The sequence below is a fragment of the Lepisosteus platostomus genome, chromosome 9 (assembly GCF_059453375.1).
Source record: "Lepisosteus platostomus isolate fLepPlt1 chromosome 9, fLepPlt1.hap1, whole genome shotgun sequence".
Taxonomy (NCBI): domain Eukaryota; kingdom Metazoa; phylum Chordata; class Actinopteri; order Semionotiformes; family Lepisosteidae; genus Lepisosteus; species Lepisosteus platostomus.
The window spans coordinates 38,540,288-38,564,505 of NC_142619.1; the positions used below are offsets into that span (position 1 = coordinate 38,540,288).

Sequence of the window (24,218 nt, forward strand, 5' to 3'; positions counted from 1 at the left end):
CTATTCAGGTTGTATTGGAACAAACCTTTATAACAACAGCAGTGTAACAGTTTCAGTGACCTTGTATGTTTTTGGTCCTTGTTTTTATGATCGGGTGATCAGTTAAGACCTAACTCATAGACGTGCGTAATGAAAGATGACAGAAATCTCACGCAAGTCATGAAAAAAACAAGTTTATTATCTTATTGATAGGAGACCAATTTTTTTTCCCACTGAAGTACAGAAAGTAATTTTTAATATGCACTGAAATACTGTACATATTATCATAGCCATGCTTCTGTAGATTTAGCCTTTTCACTATCGGAATCAAATTTACTGAAAATACGTGTCTGTACCTCAATAAATTCCATTTTGTGTTCTCCACAGGCGACTTGGTGTCTCGTTTAAAGCGCAAAAGGCAGCAACTTCGGACAGTTTACGTACTTCGCTTCTTGGACACTTTACGTTGGTCGGATTTGACACTTAGCCCTGCTTAGGAAAATGAAACTTCACGTCTTTAAAAGGTCTTGTATCAAACTGCCTAAGAGCTTATAGTGCTGAAGACACCTTAAAATGTGTAGTAATGGACTGTCGAATGAGGTCTTCCTATTTGTAATTGAAATATTTCGTCTTCCATGCAAAAAAAACATTTTGACAATCTGCACTTCACCGTGCAGATTGTGACTGACATCAATCCCAACTCACAACTGCTGCCTGCCCGAGGTATGCGTGCTGAAGAATCCCATAGCCGCCCTCCAAGCAAACGCAGCTCCCTCACCTTGTATTTTATCGCTGACAGGCCGGCCGACCACTTCCAGCCCCATCTGCCGTAAGCCACTGCCCACAGTGGGACAGCCCGACCAATCAGCCCAGGGGGGACGGATTTCCTGAACTCGGAATCCCCCAGCCAGCTCCAATGTGACAGATTCGAGTAACTGGAGGCAGTAGGTGAGCAGCTGTGAGGACAGAGAGGGGCCAGGGACAGATGCAGGGTGCCGAAATGGAGGGATCTAATAATAACAGCGGCAAACAGAAGCCCCTTCCGAAAGTGAGAGAACTATTCAAGAACCAGAGGAAAGAATCGGAGGTAGGAGCTGATGAATGAACTAGAGTCTGTGTGTAGAAGGTACTGTGTGTGCCCGATAGTTTTTGCGTGCCCTACCTCTTTGGAAAGCGTGCTTAATCTGAGTTGATATGTTGTGACAGCTCAGACTACTGCTAAAAATACATGTGTGAATGTGCGGGCACACAATGTAATTTGATGGCAGTGTCTGGGATAATTTTGTAGCTGGCAGCGTGGCGGTATCAAGTAGAATGATGGTATGGATTTTAGAGCTGAGGACTTGTTAAACTTATTCCCGTATTAATTGATTAATTTTGAAATTGAGGGCACTCCATCTACATTTAAGATAAATGCAATGAAATTATTATAAAATGTAAACGATTTAAAAGAAAATCATGTATTTAAATTTAATCAAAACAATCCCATTTATCGACAATTCTGATATGTTTTTTTATTTTTCTCGGACTGGCATTCCGCCGTTATAAATAAGCATAAAGAAAAAAGCCATGCTTTTTCAGACAGAAAAAAAGCATACGAGAGCGACAGTACTGAGTTGGGATATATATATATTATACTATCATTATCTAAAAACAGTATCTTGTTAATCAAATGTGAACACGTTTGCTAGACACAGTTTTTGGAAACTAGTATTACATCACCTCAGTTAAGAGATTCCATATAGCCTACCTTTCAATATTCCCATTTAAAGATTGATTTGTGTAGTGTACAATATCCGTTAAGATGTTTAAATGTGTGAAGTGTTTATTCATTCTGTCATTAAAAATGTGAGCAAAATCAGTGTTGAATAAAATTAGACCATTTAAACCATCCAGTTATTTAAAACATTAAAGTGCAAAGGGAGACATTTTGTTTTGTAATGATACCAATTTATTTATTCGTACTGTTTTAGCATAAACAAATATTTGAGAAATGGGAGCTTAGTGTCCCTCTAGTCTCACTTTTCTATCACAATGAAGAGAAGATGCTGTCTGATGAAAGGTAAACACTCAAGGGCAATACTTTCATATTCCATATCTTTCTTTTATTTACTATGACAGTGCTTTTAGTGTAGACAGATGAATCTGAAATTTTCATCTGTTTTCGCCATTCGTCTGCATTTTAACCGATGATCGAAGGCAACATTTTCCAGTGCATTTCTACACTAAAGCAAGTTTTTAAGTAATACGTTATCTAACCAAATTTTACCCTCTTCTCCTGCAGAAATAGGATTTTCATTCTAAGTATTCTCCATGACCAATTTTTTAATCTTACCCTCTCGAATCAGAAATATTGGGACTTTATTTGAAGAAACCTCTTTAGATGCACACAGATTTGCAGTACTCTAGCTCTGAGGAAGGAAATGTTTTTGAACAGCTGTGTTATCAGTAACTTGACAGCAGACTATGTGAGAGAGCCATATTAAAGCCCATGGGTAGTGTCTCGGTAAAACTTACCTTTTTCAATAGATTATTTTATTTTCTCAGAGAAATAACCATAATAAAAAAGTCTTAGGTGTTCATTTCAGAATGTATAAAGAGAACTGATCTCATTATGAACTGAGGTAATTATCTGTGGTAAACATGTGTCATGTTACAACAAGGAGCTAATACTGTTTTATTCTTTTCATGTGATTCATCTTATTTTATTCCTGTAATTTGCATTGTTATTTGTTATATACAGTAGAATAAGTAATAGTGACCCTAATTCCCAGATTTTCGTAAAGAAGGCTTTGCAGTGTGCAGTATGATTGTTTTTTGTGAAACACATTCTTAAGGAGTAGAGATCGATTTAAGACACACATATTGGAGAGAAGAGAAACCTAATTCAGAGATATTTATATTCTTCTGTGAAAACTGTGCTGAGGCGGTGATGATTTTAAGGCACCAAATCCTTCAATGCATCTTTTCCACTATGTAATCCTCCCCAAAAAGGAAGACATCTTGTCAAAATATGTTCAATTCAGTAAAGTAAAAAAATGGGAGATTTCAGAAATATCAATTTTCAGAACAACAGTGGAACATCTCTTTGGATTAAATGTTTTTTCAATGAAGTCATTTGCACGAAGCAGACCTATCTAGTAAACTATAATCTATAATCTATATAATCTATAATCTATAAACTATAAACTATAATTAAACTATAAATATAAGGATTTCTCTTATCACGCAGTAACTGTTTCGTTGTCTTCTGAAATCTCGACTGTCCACTGTTGTTGACAAATTAATTTAAAGTGAGTTTCATTGATGGCAGTAAGACTCCTATTGAACCATTTAGGTTTTTAGATGATGTAAGTAATTTTCTGTTAGCCAACACCTGTTTCTTGATATTTCGTGTGCATTAACTTAAATTAAGTACATGAACACAAAGAGGTGCAATGATATTGTTACTTGATCTGGTGTTTACAGTATTACAGTGGCATTTATTGTTAGATACTTGTTTCCTATTTCCATCGGAACAAGATTATAAAAGTGCCTGAAGAGTGAAATATGAAATGGATTCATGTGTTGTGTACTAGGAGCCTTCTTTACATCCACAAGAACATAAGAATGTTAACAATCTTATGAGAAGGCAATTTGGTCCATACAGCCTATGGTAGTTGGTAGTTAAGTGATCAGAATGTTGCCCTCAAAACCAGCTTGCAGCCTTTTCCATACATCCACAATCCTTTGAGTAGAAGTGAGTAGAGTGAGAAGTGAGTCGAGCAGAGTAGAAGTGTCTCCTGTTCTTGGCTGTACTTTCATGCCATACTGTCCAGAATTATCCTGGTGATTATGTAATTTATTATCAAGTTTATAATTCCCCCACTTTGTATTTTTTTTCCTCTTAACCAACCAAATGTTCTGTGTTTGGAAGTGCAGTATTATTTTAATGAAGGAATGTAGCCAGACATTATCAGGAATGTCAAGTCCTTATGAAAAGAATGCAGTATGTATATCAATTCGTTTTTTGTGCAAAAAGTATTTCTGTTTTCTAAAGAAGATTGGCTCCTTTTTTTTAGTGTATGGCTTATCAAACCTTTGAGATGAAGCACTGCCATTCTTCTTCAGTATGTGTCTCATCACAGTTCAACTTCTAAGGGAAATAAATAGACAAACCTCTGTGTTCACTTAGCTTAGCCCTTCTCAGTTTGCACTTAGTGAGTATTCATTTTCTGACTACCATGTCTTCTGTCATTTGTTACTACAGATAAAAATATAAAACTAAGCTGGAGACTGAGGCTGTAACATCGGTCTGCAAACAGGTTTGCAAACAGGCTAGCTGTCACTCTGCAAAATGTAAATGAAGTGTTTTATTACAGTAGAAATTCCTGAGTGTTGAGCTTCAGCTCAGAGCTAATAAGTGTCTTTTATCTAGAGATTATTCCCCCCATCATTCTGCTGATGCTGGATTTCTGTTTTCAGACATTGTTAATAATTAAGAAGTTATACCTGGCACAGATTAGTTTATTTAGCACATTGCTATAGAACAAAGAAGGTATTCCTGAATTTGTACCTGTATTTACGTTTTCACTGATCCTTTAGGGGGACCAGTTGTGTTGCTAGGACCAGGCTGAGTTCTGCAGCCTTAAAAGTAATAGGTTCTTCTGCCACCTGAGACATTTTCACTTTGAGCTTTTGTTTTTGCTGTGTGAAGCATTGGCTTATGCAAGTACCCAAATGCATCTGCTATGAGATGTAGATGCATTTACTGTAGGTCGGGTTAGTTATTTTATAGAAGCTGTTTTTTTCTTATGTCAATGATAAAAATAATGTAGAATTGATCATGTTAATTCCGAGTCATTAGGATATTGCTTATTAGGTGTTTTGGAAAAAAATACATTACAAGGTGCTATGTTTAAATACAAAAAGAAAGGAAAAAAAGGAGCTTGTTTTATTTTAATTTAAAACTGATCATGGAAAGAAACCAAAGTTTGCTTGGAGCTTATTGAAGCTGTTTTCTATATTCCTAATCCAAAGAAAGGCAGGTTTGGTGCTCAAAAAGGTCTGAGTGCCTCGGTTTGGAGAGTAAATGTTCTTCATTGACACATATTCTGTATTTATCTGGTTAATCAAAAACATCCTTGTGGGTACCTGCTTTTCACAAATGTGCTATGAAAGACTGTTAGTGGCTGTATATGCAGCAAGCTCCTAAGACCCAGTCTAACCAATGGTTAAATGAAATGTCAGATTGCTTATGATGAATACTTCCTGGAAACCATTATTAATTTACTTAGAATCTGGGGCATGTTGGCTCCTGTGCATTTTAAGCACATTATCTGCTGAAGCAGACATAATACACCAAAAGAAAAACAGAATTAAATCTTTGTCCTGTCTATAGGAATTGTAAAAACAAAGGGTGGAAGACAAATTAGAAATATAAAATGCATGAAAAGCTTATTTTTAAACTGGGTGTATGATGAACTCTTGTCCTGTTTCATGTATTCTGTTGCCGAATGTTGTGTTTCAGGGCTCCATGGAATCTCCTAACCTGGAGTTTGAATATGGGGACTCTGACACCCTTATGGCTGAACTTTCAGGTGAGATGAGTTAGGTATCATCTGCTCTTGGCATTTTGTTGATACTACCTCTCAGCCCTGAGTCTGGCTTCCACTTGCTGACTCTTTGTTCCCGGTGAATGCTTCTGCCCTTGAAGTTCACGTCAATTACATGCTCAAGTTCCAGGCTAAACGCAAAAGCTATTTTTATCTGCTTCTGCACTTCTGAGGTTTAATTCCAAGGCACATTATTATCAAATGGCAATGCGTGTGCCTATAATCATTGTTTAATCGGGCATGAAAATCAAAGGCCTTTTTTCATGCATTTGACTTTTAAATGCACTTTTATAGGAGTCAGAATGATCCTGGTGATTATGTAATTTATTATCAAGTTTATAATTCCCCCACTTTGTATTTTTTTTTCCTCTTAACCAACCAAGTTTTCTGTCTTTGGAAGCGCAGTATTATTTTAATGAAGGAATGTAGCCAGAAATTATCAAGAATGTCAAGTCCTTATGAGAAGAATAATATAAAATACACCTGACTGATGTAAATAGAAGTGGACGCTTTCCTTACACGTTCTGTTCTAGCAGTACATGTTGATGTAATGACACTTGCCACTCAGTTGTGTCCAAGTCCAGAGTTTCTTTTTCAAACAGCCATCTATCATTGACAGTGTTATTTTTTCCCTCTGTTGTTGACAGAACTCTACAGTTACACCGAGGAACCTGAGTTCGGTTTGAACAGAGACTGCTTTGAGGAAGATTTCCGGAGCCAAGGTATACCTCTTTGGAGTCAGGTGTTCTTTGTAATCGTAGATGTCTTGTTCAGAAGGAAGGATTTTTAACTGGTATTGTTTTACTGTTCTGATGAATTCAAGAAGATTATCCAAATTGGCGCATTGGTCTTCAATGCAATTCCAGCCTTCATCTTATCCTCTAGATTCAATGTAAATACAGTAATCTTAGGCTGCTTTTCTGACATTCCACCAGGGGATAGCTTACAAAACAACTGACCATAGTTCTATAATGCTTTCTCTTATTTTTATATAATAATTTCAATAACATCTAAAACTATTTTTAATTTTATAATACTTACACATTTCTTTCATATTTGCACCAGCAAAGGGACATTTAATCAATTCTGTTAATGGTAAATCCAAGTGGAAAACAAAAGATCTTAGATTAATTTGCTTGGTGCCGAAAAAGAGAAAATGAGTTTGATAGACATCACATAATGTCAACACGCAGAATGTGTACATCATGTTCAATTGGTATAACAGAGCAGAGAGATCTGGGGTGTTGATCTCTGAACATAGCATATTAAACTCTCCAGAGATCAAAATAAATGTGTGCATAATCACATAACCAGGTTATAGTGTCCTCTGTAGGTCATCTGATTGCTTGTTATGAAAGAGGATTGCAGACAACAAAGGTTGTCTACTGCTTCTGGAATAGATTGGTAAAGTCTCATGTGAGACAAAAATAAGATTATTCAACAAGACTGAAAAGTCAAATTCATCACTATGCTGAGAATTTCTGTGTCAAGGAATCATAAAATCAAAGGTTTTGCTTTTCTATCCCTGGTCAAACAGGATCTGCCAGTGGGAACAGGATAGTGGAACAGCTTAGGTTAAGTCCCAGACTAAGGTGGTAAGATTAGAAACACCAGGGTTGGTCCACCCTCAGCTAATGAACTACTTTCCCATACTTTTGAAAAAATATGTTTATTCTAAGACTATGGTGGACTCAATACCACGTTACCTAAGTGATGGATCTGCAACATTGTTTAATGGAAATCTGTCTATTAAAACACCATCTTATCAACAGGGGAACTCGGAGAGAACAAAGCTGTTGATTACACTTCAAAAACGTTTTTAACTCTCCAGCATGTGTAAGCAGGGAATCAACATCGAAGTCAGCTTCCTCCTTCAGTCTGTAATTCTGCCCAGAGCTTGACATCAGTCCAGTTGACATCAGTTAGGTTGTGGCGTGTGTGGGTCTCCAGGACCAGGATTGGGAATCACTGTGTTATTGCCATTATATAGGGGTGTGAGATATATATATATTAAATGTATATGCATGTAATAAAAGTAAGAAATGCAATAAATGCATGTAATAAAGGTATCATAAGCATAAGATGGAGGTGGTTCCAAGCAAAATAACAATCTAATAAACATTTTTGGAAAATAACAAATAACATTTCTGGCATAAAATGACTTCAACAGTAATAACTGCAAGGACACAACTCACAGGGTCCAATGGGCACTCTAGCTAACCTAGTCAGCACTAGTTTTAAAAACATGACCTGACTGATTGGCGTTCACCCATTTTCTGACCACTCTATTTAATACAAGTTAGCCGGGGAGCAGGAAGCTGTCCTGGCAAGCAATGGGTGCAAGACAGGATACACCCTGGACAGGACACCAGCCAATCGCAGGGCACATACAGACACAGACACACACAATCATACTTATAAAAGGGTACATTCTCCCAGGAGCCAATGAGCCTACCAGTACGTCTTCAACTGGGAGGAAATTGGAGCACTCGGAGGAAATCAACACGAAAGTGGGGAGAACATGCAAACTCCATGCAGATAGCAGCCCCGGAATTAAATCCAGGGTCCCAGCTCTAACAACTGCACCACCAGGCCACTAATTTTCAGCGATTTTTAAAAGCTGCCACTGAAACATGAACCTTGAGCTTAGTGTTATTATGCACTCATTATAACAGTAATCTATTTCTGTTTGCCGTTATTATTTGATTAGATGGAGGCTTGCTGTTTTTAGACCATTAGAAGGAGACATCATGCGGTGATTTGAATGTATTCTTTGATCTTCAGTGTATATTGTTTCGCAGAAATGCACTGGATTCAGTATTGTTAAACTTACTAATATTTTAATCTACCCAAGTTGAAATATACTGATCAAAATAATCCGAAAACAAATCTTAGAATTATCACATTTCAACTACCCTATCTTGATATATTGTCTGTGTCACAGTCTGTGCTCAGGGTGATGTACTGTATATTAAAAAGCAGTAAGTGTTTGAAACAAATCAAGCATTGCTCTCAGGAATAGAGAAAGGCCACGTATGAACTTCACTTTACAATATTTCAGTCCCTGTCCTGCTAAGTTAGATTGTGAAGTCTTGTTTGACAATTAGATTTATGGTGAACAGTTTTTAACATTCATCTTTGTTACATTTTTTTGCATTTTTTTCCTTCTTGTTAGCACAGAAGTCTAAATTCCTTTGTTCACTTCGTTAAGGAAAGTGGTGAAGGCAGCTAATCATATGTCAGACATTTCTTAACTTTTATTTCTTTAATTGTGAGTCTGAAGTCTGATGGGTTTTACAGGAGCAGTTAACTTTTGATCACTAGCGATTACCTGGCATCCAGATTCCATTTGTAGTCAACACATTTTATATTGACAGGTGCTCATTACTTATACTTCCCAGCTAAAGATTGTGTTGAATAGAAGTAGCGTTGACAGTAGCATTTCCGGTAGTCTGCATTTTTTTTATTTTGAAAAGAAGCCCTTTTTTCTTAACCATTTCTGAAAGAAAACCTTGCATACTGAGCTGTAGAACAGTACACCCATCTTCATTTATAAGGTGGTCACTAAAAAACCCCACAAAACTATTTAACTTGCATTAGGAGGCTGGGTAAGTGCTGATTAATGAGAAGCTCCTGGTCGTAACCTTTTCCACTCTCCTTGCAGCAGACAGAGAATGAATCTTAGTGTTTGCCCTAACTGCTCTGATCTGTGTGGTCTCCCTGCTCTAGTTACAGACCTTGTCTACAGGGATGGTGTAAAAGGGGTCAATGTACCATCCGTGCATTCTCCTTCACTATGTTTCTATGCTGATGTGTCAGTGACGCCTTATTCAACATTTTCTAGTTGCTTATTTCTTATAAAATGTGGTGGCCTTCAAGATAGGTTTAGATGAAATTATAATTCCTGTACATTCCTGGTAAAAGGATTTCTGTCAAGAAAAGGCTCTTATATTGCACATGTCTCATTCAGTTAGTGTCACAGAAATTTACACTAAGCACTTTATTTTTCGTTTTTTACCTCTGCCAAATGTACTGTCGGCTAATGCACATGGGTTGTTCTATATCTGTCAATCTAGCAAAATAGTTAGATTTGTATGACCTAGATGTTATGCCTAGGCGGTGTTTACGTATCAGCAGGATGTCTGTTTAATAGGTGTAAACAAGATCTGTTATAAAATGCTTCATCTTTAAACAATATGCAAGACTGGAGTTCAAAGCAGGGTGGAGATCTCCAGCTTTTATACTGTGAGAAATATATACAGAGAAAAGGTAAATGAACTAGCGGAAATGTTCCCAAAAAAGGGGGTTTTGCTGATCTTCATCACAATAAATCTGTATTTATTTGCTTTTCAGTTGAAATCACATAATAAACGCAGAGACTTTTATTCTGCTTAAAAAATGTTTTTATGAAAATTAAGTCTCTGTATGTACATGTAGTGTCTGGATGTTATCTGTGTGTCATAGTTGTATGTTTTCACATTGGAACAAGTTAAAGGTTTATTCCATGCTGAAAAGAGAAGAAAGGAAACACAACGTTTCAGCTTAGGAGCCTTCTTCAGGTGTGAGCAACAAAACAATGTTTTCATTTCTTATAAAAGTTGAAATTCAGATGTACAGTACATGTATGTTTATCCCTGCCGTGCGTCAGTTGCTTGCTCAGATAGCCTCTGGCTCCCACGCGACCTTGATTTGGAAAAAGCAGTTATGAAATGTATGCTTGTTTGTGTGAAAGGATGATTATGAAAGTAAAAACAAATTCTGTGGTAAAAAAACAAACATAGAAATGAGTCTGTCTGGATTAGCAAAGTTCTGATAATATGCCAGAGCTTAAACGGGGCGTTTTCTTGAAAAGGTTTGTTCAAATATGCTCCAGAACAGTATCGTCTTTCCTGTGTGTATGTACCAGGGGTGTGAAGACGTTCCTGAAGAGTGCAGTCTAGATCATTTTGAAATGGATTTTAATAATGGAAAAGCATGCATAGTGATGACCACTGTTGTTGTAGACTGGGCTATTAATTAAGTATTTATTAATTTTTTTCTCTGGTCCAGACAAATCCTGTCTTAGTCTGACATCATACCTGAGCAAACATGTATTTTCAGGCCCGGACCTCTCAGATTACAATTTAATCTGTTTCCGTTTGGGACAGTTTACCAGGATGTGGTGGAAGACAGTAAAATATGTGCCCACCTGACTCGACTTCTGCATAATGGCCGTTTGTTCTAGACTGCCTCAGGAATATGCAAATTAATCTTTCCACAGACAAAAAAAGAGAGTTGTCTGACCTGATTAAAAGCCTGCAGGAGTGGTGTAAAACCCAGTCTTTTGGAATTCCACGTGAACGGTGACTGACACAGTGCTGCTGCCTCTTCAGCTTTCACACCAAGCCTGTTGTTTGTTTCTGCGCTTTCAGTCTGCGCAAACAGATGACACTGTTTTTAATATGTGGAAAGCGGAAACATCAACTTCTCTGTGGTCTGTTATTCTGTAACAGGAGGTTCTGATAAAATGTGACTGCCTATAAAAAAAAATTGTTTAAAGAGGCTGCTGAGTGAGATCACTGTTAAGAATGTGGGTTGATCCAGATGTTGATGGTTCACACTGATCCCTATTCCCCAAGCAATGGCTCACAGACCAATTGGCGCTGTCTCTCTTGTCAGGCACCCTGGTTCTTTCAGGGCCAGGAAACCTTCATGTTGCATTAATCTTCTTTTGAGGAAGAACACTTCCTTATGAACAGAATAAAACTCACACCACTTGTAGAGAATCTCAGTTACCAGTCTGAAAGATCTGTGTCATTTCCACATTAGGATAAAGCATTTGTTAACATAATATAGTTAGAAACTTTTATGAACGCATGCAACTATAGTAAATTATTCTTCTGAAAATACAAAACTTTATTAAAAGTATGTGAAAAATTGTATTATTTGGGATCTCCAAACCATTTCCCAATTAACTGATTGGACTAACCTTCAAGGCATTACAAAATGAGGCAGCGATATGTAGTTCACATTGTATAGTATGGTCTCAACCATTATGAAATTTGTCCATTTCTTTTATTTAAACCATATATTTCATGTGGAACTAATGACCTGTTCTTGTTTGCAAGCTTTCTTATTTTCTTAATGCACATTTTTTAGATAGAAAAGCAGGGCTTCAGACTGAATGTCTGTGGAGAGCAGTCTTTTACTCATGAGATAGCCTCCTGGACATTAAATGCTCTTCATATCACAACCAGACATGATAAAATAGAGTAAAACTCATTTTGCTTGATAGCTGTCCAAAACGTTCACAGGGAAGGGCGGTGACGTCAACGCCCTGGTAAACCGGCTCGCACAACCAGCAATGTCGGCCGTATGCATTACACTATATATTGAGTACTGGGTTTAGGATTTAAATAGCAAAGAATGGTAAATTAAATTTTTGTGTTTGAGTACAGAAAGAATGTCAAAAGTGCTTTCTGGTCACAGTCAGAAAAGAACAGTCAATTCCAGATAAGAAATATTCAGGTTAATCTCAGCTTTGCAGATGGCCTACTCCTGAAAGAGAGTTGAGCAATTGTTTAAGAGGAAGAGATGTTAACTATGAAAAAGAGGAGTTCTAATAAACCCAACCAAATCCTTTTTTTTCATACGGCACTGATTTAATTTGTAAGACAGTGCTAACCAGGACCTCCTAGTTTACTCCTGAAGATCAGATTTAGGATTGCTGGCACCCCAAGGACATACATTCAACATTACAACTTTAGTGCTCTAAAGGATTTTCACACACGGACAGTAAAGTAATATAACAGAAGTAAAGTAACAGTATGGTACTCTGTGCTTAGTGTGAGGTGTGCAGAGCAAGTGGATAGCTACTGGGTGACAACACACAATAGTTTTCCACAGCTGTTAAAAATAATCATTAAAAATGTTAAATTTCATAAAAATAATCTGCAAAGATTAGTTTACAATGTGTAATGAGTTCAGCTCTACTCCAGTGTGGCTGCAATTCTTTTGAGGTTGCAGAATGTTTGCACTGCGTAAGTTTCAAGGGGGTGATATCACCTTCTGTAACATGTTCAGGGGGTGGAGTGGTGGCTCTGTGTCTAAGGATCTGTGCCTGTGGCTGGAAGTTGCCCGTTCAAGTCCCACAGCCAGCAGAGGAATCCTACTCTGTTGAGCTCCTGAGCAAAGCCCTTAACCCCAGCTGCTCCAGGGGTGCTGTACATGTAAAATGGCTGACCCTGCGTTCTGATCCCAAGCTTCTGTCTGTCTCTGTGTCTCATGGAGATCAAGCTGCGAAAAGACAAATTCCTAATGCAAGAAATTGTATATGGCCAATAAAGTGATCTTATCTCATATCTTATGTTCAGTGCACAAAGCCTTGCTACAAGTGCGTAGAAACATCATACAGAGGAGAAGATGCTCCTGTAATGAAATACACATTAGATTATGGTGTCCATTCAGTATTCCCATAGGGGACAGAACTCTTGGCTGTGACTACTTTGTGCACAGTGGAGTACCAGCTTACTTTGGAATATTTTTTTGCAAGTCAGCTTACCTGTTTCCCATCAGTTAAAATCTTTGTGCAGTGAACATAGAGAGGTCTTTCAAACATGCACATACAGAAATGTCAGGAGATTTATTCTTTATTTTTCTTTGTCATTGAAAATCTATTGCAGATGTGGGATTCTCTCAAATCTCAATTTCGTGGTTGAACAAATTTATTTGGGGATTTTTCTCCCAGAGTAAAAATGTCTGGGAGAAAGGGGACTCTGGAGTTAAATATTCCAAAGAAAAGTGAATACATGCTTAAGAAAGAAGGTTAGAAAGAGTGTCCCTGAGTGACCAGGAAAGAGCAGATCAGGAGATTAGCATTCATTGCTGAAGAGTAATAAGAAACTGAACCTCTAAAGAGATGCATGAAGCTTTAAAAATACAGGAAAAATATAATTGGCTAAATGTGATGTACATTCCACATATTTGTAAGAACACACTTGTTGTTTATTTTTTAGTCCAATTTTTCTTTTTTCAAGAGGCTGGACGCTGAGACTACAACACTGCAGACAATGTAGTTTACAGCTCTGTACAAAAATTCAAATAGATCCACCTTACCATGAGGAAACAAGTCATTTCCACAACAGTATCTTTCTCATTGAGGTGCAGTTGTAGAAGAGCCATCATGTCAAGATAGTTGTTTACTCCAACATGAAGTCCTTGTTCTGATATTTATGTTTGGTCATACCTAAAATTGATTCCACTTATTGCAGTGTTTCACAAGGAAACCAAATTGGGGTTTCCTTCCTTCGGGGGGGTCACCGATAGATAAATGTGGCAGGTCAGTCTTGGTAACATTCATGGAGGAGGGATGCCAGATACCCATTTACTGAAACTGTCCTGCCACTGTCATCTTATATCAGTACAATCCTATTAGAAATATTTGAAAACTCCAAACTCAGGTCATTGCCAGTTTCTTCTGAGTTTCACTGGCTTCGTTGCTGCACTCCTGGGCTGAGGGTCTCCACATCTGTCTGTCAGGTTTAAAGTAGGAGACAAGAAGAGGCTGTTGTGTTATGTAAATAATTAATACTATGTACTAAATAATTAATACTAAATACTATGTGTCTTTTTTTGAAGTGAGTACATAGTACTAAAAACAAGTTCAGTTACTACCATTAAATGTGGGGTTATGTTTCAGTATCAATTAATCTTACAGACATATAACATATATGAACTAAGTGGGCTTCTGTTGAGTCTCCTCAATAGAATAATTCTGTATTCTGTCATAATACAGTATGTATGATTATTGTCCAATCACATTCGTTTCCCGGCAGAGGTTAAAATGTGGTTGATCTTGCCTTGTTTGTGAAATCTTGCCCTGATTTGTTACTGAGAGGACCTTTTTGTTCTCTCCCAGTGAAGCAGAAGAAGTGGACAGAACTGGACCTTTCAGAGCAGAAGGCTTATGTGATGAGACTCTTGGACGCACTGGAGGTTACAAACCGGGATAAAAGACTGAAAGTGGCCCGAGCCATTCTGTACTTGGCACAAGGTTTGTGCTGTAGAAAACAAAACACCATGCGTCATGTGAAAAAGTATTTATTAATTACTGAATTTACATGTGACAGCACTGTGTGCCTGCTGTTCCCTAGGTGTATTTGATGAGTGCGACTCTGAGCTGGATGTGCTCCACTGGTCTCGACACAACATATTCCTCCTGTATGACATGGGGACCTTCACTGCGCTGCTGGAGCTGCTCAGCATGGAAATAGAGTGAGTCTCTTGCAGTCCTATCACAGGGGCCGTACTTGCAGTCTACCAGCACTTCATATGAAGCTAAAGCAATTGGAAATAGGAAACTAGCTGTTAAATATGTGGGAATCCTGGCCATTTTTTTAAGACAAGTGGGATAGCAGCAGCTTTTAAGCTAACAGGGAGGGGACTGCATTTTGGAGACTCATAAACAACAGTAACAAATGGACAAACAGCTAAAAACTAGCTGTGAGTAGGGACTTCATGTGTTTTAGATTCAAGTCCTCATTTAAAAAAAAACAGTTTGCTGCTATAAGTGGTGTTTTGGTGTTGGACCACTAGGTTGTTCTCTTCTCATCTGGATTGGAGGTTTCAGACTAAAACCTCTGTATGGCCACAGGGGACACTGTGGTGTAATTTGTGAAAAGTAAAACCAAGGTTCTGACTACTTGGTCCTTAAACATCACATCATAAGAGTAAGAGTGTTAAGCAGGTTTACTGGCTACATTTCACTCTGGGTTTGCACCCAGCCTCAATTTCCCCCTGCTTTCTCTCCTTCCACTAAACAGTGTAACACATGAATGCGGTTATTTCACACTCTCCTGCTTCCTCAAAGTCATATTTTTCTTATTTCATAGCTTTTGATACTACATATATGACTGATCTGTTAGTTAAAACCTACTTCCTGTGCCCTAGGCCCCTACACAAAGCTAGCTTCTTAGCTCTTTGTCCAATTGTTACTAAATTCAACAATGAGTCTCTGAAACATGGTCTTTTTCCAGTTGTCTTAATGGTTACTTGTGTTAAAAAACTAATCCCACTTGTGTTAAAAAACTGGCTGGGACTCTCACATGTTAGTGCCCTTTTTACAGTTTGCATTGTCTCTCAGAAATTCTGGAGTAGTGATGGTAGCAGCTCAATTACTGTCTAACCTTGAATTGTTGAGCTCTTCAAACCTCTTTAGTTAATTATTATTGGTACCTCCCTGCATTGATTTGACTACTAGGGACCAGTTTGTAAATTTTGACGGTTTTAACGCTGATGGTGTTCCACCAGGGTTTGTCCTGGGACCATATTGCATCCTGGTCAAATTATTTCCCATCATGGACTTTGGTTTCACTGTTGTGATGTTGGCACTCAGATACTCTCATTGAGGTATCTGCAGTTTATAGCAATCAGTTTAACATTGCAATATGGATGCAGCAGACCTTTTTTAAGCTAAACAGGAACAAATCTGAGTATATGCCCATAGGGTCCCAAAAACAGCTTCGCAAAGCTAGTGAGGTTGGTGAAATGAAACCGTTGAATGAAAACCTTGGTGTTACTCTTGCCTCTGTTTGTTATCATTTATTAGTAGTGTCACAAGGGAACCATGTACGTTATATTTCTTGGTTAAAACCGTTACTCTGTCTTTCTAGTGCTGAAATATTAACACATACCTTTAGTTAATTAATATTAGACTAGTAGAAGTCATTCTTTACCGGAATACCATCTAAGGTACTATATAGTTCGGGTGGGTAGCTGCATCAGCATGTGTAGGCTGCAAAGGAACAAGTCATACTGTAGGTTTATTCCATGCTGAAAAGAGAAGAAAGAAAACAACGTTTTGGCCGTGGAGCCTTCTTCAGGTGGAATAAACCTGTGACTTGTTCCTAAGGTACTAAATATACTAGTGTGTGTGGCTCTTTTCTAACTAAAAGTACATTGAATCTACCTATGAACTACAGTACTACATCTACTTCCAGATTTATTGAAAACTTTATTGCACAAGTATAGTCCATCTTTTAAACTATTCTGCTGCATTTTTTTCTTTCTTAAATAGCGCTCATAATAATAACAGAGACTTTGATCCCATGCAGTCTCTGTAGAATTAAAAGGAAGTGGTTCCACATGCACAAGTACAACAGCTCTAACCAGATTCACATTATTTGGTTCATCACTCTCAAAGAAGGAAATTTTCACTTCAACATCAATAATCAGAATCTCTGTTGAACAGTGCCTTGAGAGTTCTGCTGTGTGGAAGGTACAAAGTGAAAAAGTTAAATTGTTTACGTCTGCCTTCTGGGTACCTTGTGTGTGCTGTTGATGTGGTTAAGCCTTGAAGGGAAGTTTCACTGGTTTCAAATGGTCTGGTTGCTTCCCTGACCTGTTCAACTGATTTTTATATTGGTCCACTGTCTAATATTATCTTTTTTCCAAAGATAACTGTACGTTTCCCCAACTACCGGTTTCTAAAATCGTTCATGACAGATTTGTATTCCAGACTGTGTGCCACAATTCACTTCAAATAGAAAGCCTCTACACTCCTAGAGCCCTGTGGATTTGTGGAAGGTCTGTCCTCTGCAGAGACATGCCACAGCTTTTTAATTGCCCATGATATGTTCAGGGGGACAGAGCAGATGAGGCCAGCAGGAGCACAATGAAGCTGCAGTGCACCACACACAGCGATGTATTCTTAGAAAGTCAGGCATCAAAGTGTAATTTTTTTATAGCCATTCTCCAAGGGAGATTGGAAACTGTTACAGCTCTGTTTGCTTCAAGAGAACAGCTTCGTTGTGAATATTTCCGGAAGTCTCTGTCGTCTTTTTTTTTTTTAAGAGAGAGTTTTGCCAGGGCTAATTCCTTTAGAGCTGTGATATCACAGCCCGGGTTGTCTGTCTTGGTGAATTAATTACACAGAAGCACATGTCCTAGTGAGCGAAACCACATTATCAAAATATCTATTTTTTAAAAGAATCTGTACATGCAGTATATTTCCAATGATGTGTGCTGTATCTCAGTTATGATGGCTAAACATCAGTGATGCTACCTTTTTAGTTTTAAAAGTACAACAAAATAGCCTTTACTAAAGAAAATTCACATTTCTTTACACTACGGACTTTCAAAAGATGTAACTGCTGATGGTTCACGGTTAGGATTAGAGTCATGATTGAATTTGTCCCCTCGTTCACAGCTCTGATTAAGCAGTTCTTCTAACTGCTAGCTAGGATTGGTTTGTGTGAAAAGAGGCAAGATATCCCAGTTTTATAAAGGAGTCAACACCAAAAGGTTCTGTATAACCGTCAAAAATTGGTCCCCTTCCAAGTTTTGCTCATGTTTTTTTCCTGCTGTTTTCCAGTAATAACCAGGCTTGCAGCAGTGCTGTGAGAAAGCCAGCTATTTCTCTTGCTGACAGCACAGAGCTCAGGTAAGGCTGCAGTGATGATGGTGTATACACACGCATGGCCTGAGACCATGAACTCGCTCTCTCATAGACACTAGTCTGAATGGACACACCCCAGATTAATTCAACAGCTAATGAAAGCCAAGTCTGGGATTGCTTAACAGATTTATTTCTCTCAAGGGATTTATAATGGATTTATAATGTTAAATATTGCAAGGTGGTAGTGTTTTCAAATTTCCCCTGTCATGTAATTAATAAGTAGGATTTTTAAATAAACATTAGAGAGCTGTATAGGATTCTCAAATTACAAAAAGCAACATTGAATTCTGTTCTTATGTGTGTAAGTAGTAGATTGTAGTAGTAGAATCTTTAAAAATTAAACTATTAATTTATCTTGTATTAATGTTTTAAATATGTTACATCATATAGTGTTTTAGTAATGTTAAGCAAATTTATGTATATTTTTGCCTGGAGCCAACACAAATACAGTACATTGAATTTTGTGTTATGAATAAATTCAAAGTGTTATTTCCCAAATCTTAATAAGAGTGCATGGAATGGGTATTTAAAGGTCACAGAAATGTCAGGTTCTTTTGTAAAGTGTGTAAAACTGTCTGTTTCCATTATCATGATTTAATTAGAAGGCAAAGGCAGCTGTGTTGGATTCTCTTTCATACGTATTTAGTGGTGCTGAGTTACAGCAATAGTTTGTGCTTGTCATTCTTGCTGCAGCTTCATTAAATGGACTGACATGTAAAGCTATAAAAAATAAGACACGGCTCTTTTTTCCTGAAGGGTTTTCTGCAACATAACTTGGCGTTTCCTCATAAATTAACTGTTCCTGTTCAAGTCAGGCCAGCACTCTCCCAGTGAGATTCGTTATACAGCAAAGATCGAATCGTCTGTCAGTGTCTCCTCATATTATAGAGATAGAAGTAGTAGAAAAAAATGCCATTCTACAGCTGAGTTGCTATGTGTCTTATCCCCATTTTTTGCCCTATTTTTTCTTTCCTGTGCCTGTCTTTAAACTGAGTTTTACTGAAGTTAGTGTTGTTAACTTGCTGCTCAGGGTTCTGCTGAGTATCATGTACCTCATGGTGGAAATCATTCGCTGGGAGACAGAAGAGGAAACCCCAGAGTGGAAAACAGCCAGAGAGACATTCAGGACAGAACTAGGTATGGGACAACCATAGTCACATAAAGAGAGATGAGATGTGTAGATACTCAAGAACTAATGAGTGGGGCTAATGAACTTAAGGACATAACGTTACAACAGCCTGTATGGTAGTTATTGGTTAATTGATCCCAAAATCCCATCCAGCCATTTCTTGAAAGAGGCCAGGATACAACAACATAGCTGAGTAACTTGTTTAATATTCCTTTAACTCTTTATGTAAAGATGTGCTCCAGTTCTTGGTTTTAAATGCACTTCCATGTAGTTTCCTCTTGTCCCTTCAAATGTTATGGAATTTGAGCAAAGTTACAGTATGTATTGGATTGAAAATATTTAGAATATGATATGGAAATATATACAGTATATTATAAAATGATGTCTAGAGCCTTTATTGGAAGTGTATCTATTTTATATGTCTTTTGACATAAGTGTGCCCTTTTTTCACGTCCCTGCAGGTTCCCAGTTGTATAATGGAGAGCCATTTGCTCTTCTTCTGTTTACCATGGTGACCAAGTTTTGCAGCATGAATGCTCCACACTTTCCTATGAAGAAAGTCCTTTTGCTGCTCTGGAAAACTGTCCTGGTGAGTCAGATCCTTCCAGGATTTCTACTTAGTCCAGTTTCTTTGTGGTAGTTCTCCTGAGAACGGAGAGCTGACCCTCTGCAATGCAGTATCTTTGCTCTTCTGCTCTGTTGCCCACATGTAACAAGTCCAGATGGCGGAGATGTCTGGGAAGGGCCAGGCTGTTTATTATAGAGGACACTCAGGCTGTGCATCTTACGTACACTGTAAAATGTATTCCATCTAAAAGTGCAAATCAATAATAACAAAAAAGCCCTTAGCAGGTCAAGAGTCCTACACTATACACCCCCGAGATCCATCTTATAGACAAAGAATGAGTTTTCCTGATAATTTTCCAGTATATCTGTCACATTTGTAGTTTCTATGCACCACATCTGTTTTTTCAAAGCACACCAAGATTAACAATTTGAAAATAGATGTCTTATTTAAAGTCTGACCGCTGTCCTTTGATTAGTGGCTTGCTTTGCAGTGAGAACAAAGATAGCACTATAACAGGCTGATGCCTTAGAATAGGCAAGAGATGTATTTTTAGGTATGCAAACTAGCAGTGCTGTTCTGCATTTAAAAGTGTACAGTATTTTTCATGAATGTACATTTTTGGGTTATATACATAAAGTAAATGCATTTTCAATTCTGGAACATAATTATTAAAATGAACTGCAGATTTATGTGTAATTAAATGCATGAAATTGATTGAATATGAATATGAATATGTTGATTTTCCCACATATTGTGTATTTATCAACAACTGCCCATTTTGCGTCAGACAAATGATACCATATGTTTTCTGATTATATAGGAGTCATCACATCAAATTCCATAACCGCTTATCCAATTCAAGGTCATAGGCTCTCCCTAAGAGTCTATCCTGGGAACAATTTGTACAAGGCAAGGTTACAACCAGGACAGGATGTTTCTCCATCTCAGGACGTACAACCAGTCACACACTTGATGAAATAATAGTGAATGTATAAATAGTGAATACTGTATATAAATATTTCTTATCAGTTCCATGTCTAGACTGAAGATGGTTCAATGAAATGCAGACACATCCTCTCTTCAATACAACAGGTCTTCTCTGTAGGCATATTCTCATACCACAGGTAAAACATGTAAAGATCTTGCATGTTGTAAGGGTAACAGTGGTTAGGACTGTCCACAGCTCTGATAGCTCTGTTCACAGCAGGATCATTGTGTATGTGTGTGGCAGTTCACTCTGGGGGGGTTTGAAGAGCTGCAGGAGCTGAAGGTGAAGCGACGAGAGAAGCTGCATTTGCCTGCCCTTCCCGAGGACAGCATTAAGGTGGTGCGCAGCATGAGGGCCGCCTCACCCCCCGCCTCAGCCATGGAGCTCATCGAACAGCAGCAGCAGCAGAGGCGAGGACGACGCAGCCGCAGGGTAAAGAGACTGAGCCCTACCACACCACTGTATCTGTACACACAGCTCTGTCACACCACTGTATCTGTACACACAGCTCTGTCACACCACTGTATCAGTACACACTGCTCTGTCATACTGCAGTATCTGTACCCACTGCTCTGCAACACTGCTGTATCTGTACACACTTCTCTGTCACACTGCTGTATATGTACACACAGCTCTGTCACACTGCTGTATCTGTACACACAGCTTTGTCACAGTGCTGTATCTGTACACACAGCTATGTCACACCACTGTATCTGTACACACAGCTCTGTCACACTGCTTTATCAGTACACACTGCTCTGTCATACTGCAGTATCTGTACACACTGCTCTGCAACACTGCTGTATCTGTCCACACAGCTATGTCACGGTGCTGTATCTGTACACACAGCTCTGTCACACTGCTGTATCTGTACACACAGCTCTGTCACACTGCTGTATCTGTACACATTTCTGTATCTGTAAACACTGCTCTGTCACACTGTTGTATCCATACACACTGGTGTATTTGTACACAAAGCTCTGTCACACTGCTCTGTCACACTGCTGTATCTGTACACACTGCTCTGTCACACTGCAGTATCTGTACACACTGCTCTGTCACACTGCAGTATCTGTACACACTGCTCTGCAACACTGCTGTATCTGTACACACTGCCCTACAACTGTGTACACTAATCTAATTAACTGATGCCTTTTTAAATATTGCATCACACAGTTGAATCGTCTTGAAAAGCAAAGGTGAAACACCACATAGTTCTGTTTATTAGAAATAATTACTTTTAAATATCTCAATGAACTCTGGTATCAATCACTGAACAATTCTGTAAAGCATATATAGCTGTTAGAAATGCAAACTGGAAGATTCTGTGGTAATCTATGCAGTGGTAATCCATTGTAGAGTACATCTGAGCCTCTTTCGTCTGAGATGATAGTACCTTCAAAGGCATACAGTACGTGAGCAGGTCCACACAGGTGAATTTACACATGAAAATGGTGGTATCAGGTCCTGCATGTCACAGAGGAGGTATGCCGTAGGAAGCCTTTTTTCCAAGGGTGGTTTTGATGTTTTTCTTGGTTACACCCGCACTTCCTTATATTTCTGCAGATGGCCTTTACTGATAGCTTGGAAGGCGACTGTCCCTTTCTCAAGAAACAGGTCTATTCCCACATTCCCACATTTTTGTCTTGGACTGGTGTGGCTCTTTTTCCCCTGCGTGGCCCCTGCACACAGGAGAAATGGGAGAGGCTGGCTGATTGTGTCATGCAGCTTCTTATTTCCTTTACATTTGGCTTTGAAGGAGGCTTTGAATGCACAGCGCAGCTTTTCGATTAGCATAAATGCTTTTCAAATGAAAATGCACATTGCCTCTCCATTCTGATGTCTCATATTTAGTATTCAGCTGAACAGTGGCAGTAGTGAAGGCAGAGTTCATTACATCGATGCCTAACACCTGCACTCTTATTTTTGACACTTTTTAATTGATATAAGTGATTTTATGTCAAGTTCACACATACAGTGGATGGCCTCAATTAACTATTTTCTTCAATTATATTGCAGCAGAAGTTAAAAATATATTTCACTCTACTTTCTAGTAGTTGAAATAATGTATGTTAATCCTTAGAGGTATCTGTACTGTCAGTCCAAATTGATTACCCTTTATTTTAAAGTTGCATCCTTTGCTATTTTAATTCTTTTCATGTGCTTCTTAGCTGTCTGAGCTTTCACAGCATTGCTGCTAGTTAGCTGTAGTGCACTGAAGCTGAATATTATTTTAAAGGAGGTTTTTGAAAGAAAGAGGTCAATAGACACTGAGAAATAGAAGCATGTCTTTATGTTTTTCTTTAATAAAAGCATAAGGTAGATTGAATATGCTATGGAAAGTGGAAGTGCTTTGTAATAAAGTAAGTACCATTAATGCAACTCAAAGGTCCCTCAGATTTAATGGGTGTTATCTCGGTTAGAACATCTTTTTGTTTGTGAGACAACTGGGAAAATCACCACAGTACTAGAGCATTCATTCCAGCTCTGATATGAAAAACGTGTAGGAAAAAATATAATGAACAGACATTGAATCTAGCAGAGACCTTTACTTTAATGAAGCCTTTTGAAAAAAAAAGGAATTTTTGCAGTCAAACACAAGCTGAGGTAAAAAAGAGTAAGTTAATTCCATGCTGAACGGTTTAGAGCTCAAAACACTCAATCTGTGGAGCTGTCTTCAAGTGTATAAGGGGGAGAGGAAGTCTGCTCACACCCTCTCTCTCCTACGCACTGTGGCATTAACCTCCACTGGTTCCTGTGCAGCTTGCACGCTGATCCGGCTCCTCACTCTAACCTGTTTCATGACGAGTGTTTGTCGTGTGGGAAATGAAGAGATTTTACCTCCCAACTGTGGTTCCTTTCCACATTGCAGCCCCTGGTGAAGCAGGACAGCCTGGACACCTACAATGAGCGCGACCCCTTCAAGAACGACGAGGCGAGGGACGAGGAGGAGGACAACGACGACGCGGACAGCGGCATCGAGGGCGAGGTGGACCCCCTCGACAGAGACGTCATCATCCAGCCACCTCCCCCACCACCGCCCCTCCGGCCCCCAACGGAGAGGCTGTCCTTTCCAAAGGGGCTGCCCTGGGCTCCCAAAGTCAGGTAGGTGTTCGTGTTCCAGTAGGCTCCCGTGTTTTCCTTCCATTTGTGCTGACTCCGCAGCAGCTCTGAGAATACCGTATAAACATGGTTGGGATTTATCTTTTCATGTTGGAAAGTTTGCTGAAATATCCAGCACTCAGCAATTGGTCTTAACAAAAACAGAGATTTGCTTATAGCTGTTTTGTTTATAGCCAAGTTTTCTAGTCCTCGTTAGTGCCTCAATGATTAAAGACTTGAGAAAAAAAACTTCCGGCTGATCGATTACCTCTTCAGGCATGGAGCTGGCTATCACAGGTCAGCAGGTGAGGGATTCCTGACCTGCGCTCCAGTCAGTCTGTAGAGACAGAGCTGAGGGTTAACAGCACGAAGTTCCAACTCCCTCTGAGTAGCTTTCATTGTACCTTTTCAAAGCAATAAGGCAA

General features: G+C 38.6%; 1 protein-coding gene across 2 annotated transcripts in view; it reads left to right on the forward strand.

Annotated features, from left to right (window-relative positions):
• The first annotated feature begins 885 nt into the window (after positions 1-885).
• The window catches only part of strip2 (striatin interacting protein 2), a 37,541-nt gene continuing 14,208 nt past the window's right edge, over positions 886-24,218 (forward strand). Inside the window, exons 1-11 of one of the 2 annotated variants that reach the window (XM_088644921.1) lie at positions 886-1,066; positions 5,489-5,558; positions 6,221-6,295; positions 14,470-14,604; positions 14,705-14,825; positions 17,923-17,991; positions 19,037-19,143; positions 19,597-19,724; positions 20,935-21,123; positions 22,258-22,308; positions 23,564-23,796. In XM_088644921.1, coding sequence (XP_088501047.1) covers positions 965-1,066; positions 5,489-5,558; positions 6,221-6,295; positions 14,470-14,604; positions 14,705-14,825; positions 17,923-17,991; positions 19,037-19,143; positions 19,597-19,724; positions 20,935-21,123; positions 22,258-22,308; positions 23,564-23,796 — 1,280 coding nt within the window. In that variant the 5' untranslated portion in view covers positions 886-964. The remainder of the gene's footprint in view (positions 1,067-5,488; positions 5,559-6,220; positions 6,296-14,469; positions 14,605-14,704; positions 14,826-17,922; positions 17,992-19,036; positions 19,144-19,596; positions 19,725-20,934; positions 21,124-22,257; positions 22,309-23,563; positions 23,797-24,218) is intronic. The other variant, XM_088644922.1, reaches the window with a different exon arrangement.